Source organism: Gavialis gangeticus, unplaced genomic scaffold, assembly GCF_001723915.1.
Source record: "Gavialis gangeticus isolate Ggan-Ray unplaced genomic scaffold, GavGan_comp1, whole genome shotgun sequence".
Taxonomy (NCBI): domain Eukaryota; kingdom Metazoa; phylum Chordata; order Crocodylia; family Gavialidae; genus Gavialis; species Gavialis gangeticus.
In genome coordinates this window covers 84,457,285-84,463,284 of record NW_017729025.1, presented here as the reverse complement: position 1 = coordinate 84,463,284, position 6,000 = coordinate 84,457,285, and the positions used below count along the sequence as shown (strand labels likewise).

At 45.5% G+C, this 6,000-nt stretch overlaps 1 protein-coding gene across 1 annotated transcript in view; it reads left to right on the top strand.

Moving 5' to 3' along the window:
* SPTBN5 (spectrin beta, non-erythrocytic 5) overlaps positions 1-6,000 on the top strand; it is a 174,998-nt gene that overhangs the window by 77,966 nt on the left and 91,032 nt on the right. Inside the window, exon 33 of the mRNA XM_019519061.1 lies at positions 1,115-1,264. Coding sequence (XP_019374606.1) covers positions 1,115-1,264 — 150 coding nt within the window. The remainder of the gene's footprint in view (positions 1-1,114; positions 1,265-6,000) is intronic.

Here is a 6,000-nt window from a genome sequence, read left to right as displayed (position 1 = left end):
TGCTATTTTTTTACTTAATTTAAATGTAGTTTCTACTTTGAGTCTAATAGAAATATGCAAAAAACCACACACACACACACACACACACACACACACACACACACACACACACACACACACACACTTTTGTATATTCCCTGTGCTGTTTCCAAAAGCTTAAGAAGAGTTCTTGCACTTTAAAAAAAGTGCTGTGCTTTCTTGTTTGAGCAAACTATTTCCCAGGTGCTTATTAAATATTACAACATACACCTTCTGTGACTAAGGAATTTCCCAGTTAGAGTAAAAGCTGTGTTAGCCAGCATTTTACTAGCCGAAATACTCTGTTATCTGGCATGTTCATGAAGTATTTTTTGAGCAGGGCCGGGAGGAAGGATGCGGGTGGAGGGGGGTGAGGGCAGCAGCTCCCCCTTGCAGGCTGCACAGATACCGCCTAGCCGGCTGGCCATGGGAGGGGGGAGAGTTTGCATGCAGCGGTAGCGGGTGCTGCCGTCACCATCCACCACTCTGTGCTGCCGCCACATTAATTCTGATAACCAGAATTTTTAGATACCCGGCACCCTCCTTAACCCACTCATGCCAGATAGCAAAACTTTTACTGTACTTGCCTGTAAGAACTTTATATATAAAAGACACTTAAAAAGATTAAAAAGTCACTTCTGGTGGAAGCTCTGTGGACTTTGTATTTGAGATCCAAAATGAATTGAGATACAACATTGCTGCATACGTGCTAAGACTGATTTAAAGCACTCCCCAATGCTGATGATTAATTTGAGTCCATTTTATGAAACTGATTTTGTCTGCCATTTTGATCACTGGTAATGAGGAATCAGGGTTCACTTTTAAAGAAGGAGCCTGAGAAATAGCTACCTTTGTTTATGCTTGGCTTGAACTCCTGTGTATGTTCACAAACACATGTCATCACAAGCACTTGTGAAATTGCTCTGCTTATCTTTCTGCCTGTATAAAAGTTCTAGAATTTATTTCTGTTCTCCTTTGCTTGATGATTTTGACCATCATGCCAGCTAAGAAATGTACTTACTTGTCCCTTTCTACTGCCTACTTGCCCCTGATCTTATAAAACTTAACAGCGTTTTCCTTTGCCTGTCCTTTTAAGATCCAGCAAAAGTTGCAGGCTTTGATGAAAGAAAAGGAAAATGTGTACCACCAGTGGCAGCAGAAGAAGGAGTGGCTGGAGAAGATACACCTAGAACAGATGTTCTATAAGGATTATAATCATCTGGAGAAGATTCTGAACTCACAAGAGGTGAGTGAATTATACATCTGGTGCAAGTCTTCCTGCCTAAAACTAACATATCCTAAAAAATGTAACTGGAATTATGTAAAGGTCAGATGCACATGGGAACGTTGATTATTGTCATTTGTTGTTTTAGTACAATAGCAACTAGGACCCCTGGTCATGTAGTAGAACTCCTATGTGCTAGCCATTGTACAAACACAGAACTTACTTTCTAAATGTAAAGCAAGAGACTGGATGAATACAAACAGATTCTGAAGCACAAGGAAACTGTGAGACAGTATTAGTCAACTTAATTAATAGTTGTCTCAGCACACCGGCAGCCTAATCATTATCAAATTTTTTGTAGGCATCTTGGGGAAGGGGAGACAGTTTCAAGGTGGGACAGGCCCATGTTCTGCCACCTGTGGTGAGCCGCACCTGATTCTGTTTGCCCACCACAACTTGTTGTTCCCAGTACCTCTGGAAGTGGTGCTCCGTGGTTCCTTTATATGGGCTTAGGAACACCTTCCTTTGTGCATCTTCTGTGGGACTTCTCCTTCCCTACACCCCACCCCTTTCTGCTCAGGTGTTATGGTGGATCCAGGCAGTGTCTTGATGTAGTTGCAGGTTTTGTTCTTCACATGGCACCTTGACAAAGAAAAGGCATCACAGGGGTCTCACCACAGTCCTGTTGCTCTCCAAAAATTGTAACACAAGAAAAAGGAGCTCAGTCTGAGCAGTGGGCAGGGCACTCTTGCCTCCGTGCTGAGCTGCTCCATCCTGAGAGGAGGGGGTTGAGGGCCCCCACTCATGTACCTTCCATCTCCTTTCAGGCCACTTGTCATCTTGCCACAGGTCCTTCCCATTCAGCCAGTAGATCAGGTGTACCAAGGCCCCAGGGCATCCCATACCGGGTCTGTTCATGGTCTAGTGTCACAACTGTCCCCCATTGGCACACTCTGGGAGCACAGCTGAGGTATAAGGGGTTCATGGACTATTCCTCCTGGGCTCACCCTTGTCTAGTGCCTGCAGAGCCCACAGGGCTGCATTTTTCCATCCCCACCTGACCTGTAATTTCCCAGGCAGTCCTTCTGCCACAATGGTGGATGAGCTTGCTGACATGTTAGGCCATCTGTGAGTGGGGTCAAGAGGCTCAGCATTGTACCTAGGCTTCAATCCTCCATGGGCTGATGGGACCCTCTGACTCCATCTGAGTTGTCTGGTTTTAGAGTGTGTAGCCAGCTCCCAGCCAGCTGTGGAACTTGTGCCCAGGTTTTCCCAGGTTGCCTGAGGCATGTGTGCTCTGCTTCCTAGGGCCTGCCAGCTGTCAGGGGAAGCATTGTGCTACTTCTGGGGTTGGGAAGTGCATCTGGCTCCATCTCTGGTGTCCGGACACATCTTAGCTTTCCCTTAGCCTCCATGCCTGTTTTAAAAACATGGTCTCCAGGCCCATGTCAATGGGGAGTCGGCCCTCTGGTCACATGGTGTCAGCTGCTTTGCTCACGGCCAAGCCACCTGAGCTGCAGCACCCAGGTACACCAGGCAGGGGCCTGTCACACAAAAGATTTGAAGACAAATAAGGAGAGAGACCCTCTGTAAATGTCCACAAAGCTTTCTCAAGAGGGAAGGAAAGAAAGTATTAGGGAAATCAGAGATGCTTGTTGAAAAATTAAACAAGTGGGTGATAAAAGCTGATGCTGTAGGCTGATCTGAGGTGAGAATCAACCTCTGAACACTTGAGTATGACTTGATAGGTAGTGCAGACAAGTAGCTCAAGGTGTCCAACTGGCAGCCTGAGAGACACAAGAGGCCAGTGAGTGGTTAGTCTGAAGCTCCCAGGCTTCCACCTGGCTGCTGCTCCCCCTATCACTTCAGATGCAGGAGCAACCAGGGTCTCTGCGCTGTCCCTCCAACTTTTGCTTCTTGCTCCTGCCTCAAGCAGTGGCATGGCATAGCACAGCCCTGCTAGTGGGGGAGCATATGGTGCAGTGCAAGCTGGTGAGCTTGGGTGCAACAGAGAAGGGTAGCACCTGTGGCTCACAATGTTGTAGCCTGCTCAGCCAGTGGCTCCTGTTGGTGTGGCCCATGCAGGGTGCAGCCCACAGCCACGTAGGAGTTGGACAGCCCTGCATTACTTTATGCTTGATGCAATAAAGAAGGGAAACTGGTGAAGTGATGTACAGCAAAGGATGGCAGGGTCAAAGCAACAGGCTAGGAAAAAGATCCTTAATAACATCAGAATTCTGAATGGATATGAATGGACACTGAGGCAGGATATAAGCACCTAAGATGTGTTTCTTCACCAGCATCAAAAAATTAATGATTTTTCTCCCTCCAACCCTTTCTTGTACGGATAAGAACTATTTAAAATATGCTCCTTACTCCCAGCGGCCATTGCTTTGGGCCTAGTGGTCCCTACCACAAAACCTGTGGATGCCATTGCAACTGCTGTTGTATATGGTTGCACAGACCGGCAGCTTTGTAGACTGTGCAGGTATGCTGAGGGTTACCATACTGCTGAGGGACTGGCCTGCCAGACAGCTTAATGGGTGAAATCCAGCTGAAGCAGGTAATATCTCAGGCTGGCTTCTCATTTGGAAAAACAGTCATTTTAGGAGATGCTTCTTGCTAAATAAATTTGTGAGGCTGGTGGCAGCAGTACAGAAGGGTTCCAGGCTTACATCAGTCTTCAGCTGCAGCTGTGCAAACGCTTCGTACAGAGGTGCCAATGGAACTTTCCCAGAGGCAAATGTGTAGCAGCCAGCTTCCCCGCAACACATCTGTTTCCTGCTGTGCCACATGCATGGAGCTCCACTAGCAAAGTAACCCTGAACTATTAACCCTGGCTTACCCTAAGCTTACCCTGGCTTAAGCCATGTAATAATGCTAAACCCTTTGGAGTCCATGGGTTTAGAGCCACTGCTTCTCAGCACTTGCAGAAAATGTATCAGCATTGGGAATTACCAACGCCTGGTCCTTTTTGGCAAAGACTGCCTGAGTACTAAATTTGTATTGAAATCTGAAACCAGGAGAGTTTCACCTGGTCTCATGTTTCTTAAGTAAAGTGTCTCACAGTTCTACACTATACATTTTCATTTTTTGTTTAACTAACTAATGACACACATTGTAAAATGCCTACTTTCATTGTGTGATGAGCAATGGATTGATATGCCATTACAGCCTCATTATGAATGACATAAGAAACTTCAAACATTGGAAAAGTTTTTATTTAATATCAATTTTTGTCTACCGTATCTTTTATTGGGTGAAATGATTTTTCATTCCCGATGTATTTACCCAGTTTGTTGTTGTTTACTGTTTTGTAGGGGTGTGCAGAGTGGGCCCTATTCAATTTGGATTCGGCCTGAATCAGGGAAGCAATTAGATTTGTTGATTCAGATCACTGTCCCCAATTCAATTCAGCTGAATCCGAATCTGAAGATTCGATGCTGATTCAGAGAATCAGCAATTTGGACAGACACAGCTTTAAAAGTTTTTTCTACATACCTTGAGGTAGCAGGCGTGACTCGTGATCTCTGCAATGCTGGGGTGCATGGAGCATCCCACAAGAGTGCAGGGACCCCTCCACGTGCTCATTGGCAAAGTACTTCTGTTAGAAGTACTTCTGCTCCACTTCCAGGTCTGCCAGGCAGTGCACTGGGCCCTGCACCCCTCTGGCTTGGCAATCAGCCACAGAGGAACCAGTTGCTGAGCTGGGGGGAGGCCCCCTGCGTGCTCCCCAGCAGACCCAGAAGTGGACCAGAAGTGCTTCTGCTCCACTTCCAGGTCTGCTGCTGAGTGCTCTGGGGAGCCCCCAGTGCTTCTGTGGGACACTCCATGCACCCCAGCATCACAGAACTCATGAGCCCCTGCTACCTACAGGTATGTAGAAAAAACACTTAGAGCTATCTCTAAAGTCTCTGAATCTTTCTGAATCTCTCCGAATCGATTTGGAGGGTTCCTATTTCATTCAGAAGGATTAAAGGGTCCTCTGATTTGATTCGGATTCAGAGATTCAACCATCAAATCAGGCTGAATCTCTGCTAAATCAAATCAGGGACTGAAGCTTCTCACAGCCCTACTGTTTTTTTGCTAAGGACTCAGTTTTGCACAGACTTGCAGGGGATCTGTTCACTTAATTATTTTCATAAAATAGAAAAATCAGTTCACTCCCAGCCAGAGCAAGTGGGGGTTTTTTAGAGGTCTTCTTCTATTGAAATCAAAGGCAGAACATCTGCATAAGATTAGTCAGAGAGATTATGAAATACCACGGATGTGTATGTCATGTATATGTGGATCACCACCAAACATATGTCTCCTTCACTGATGCAGCTTCTGCCATCATTGGGATATCACAATTTCTGGGAAAAAATAGTAGATGGAGGAAGACTCAAATTTAACCCAGGAAACACATAAGTGGTATCAGGTTGAACTTGCTATAATAGGCTATGATACATGAAGACAGATCTTTGAGGTGATATGAGGCTTCGGGGTGAGTTCAGATTGAGAAATACATTTCTTCTGCTTTTGAAAGACCTGGGAGTTGCTCACTTGCCTTTAATGTGAGAACTTTGTTGCCATGATTTGTGACTTTGCCACCTTATAGTTAATCCACAACAACTCTCTCCACCTGGTATTGAACAAACATATCACAAAGAAGCTGAAATTGGTCCAAATGACCTCAGTGTGGGTCACAAATCAAAGCTTCAGATTGTTAACACATCTCACTTATACTTTACAAATTCCATTTTAAATTGAAGCTT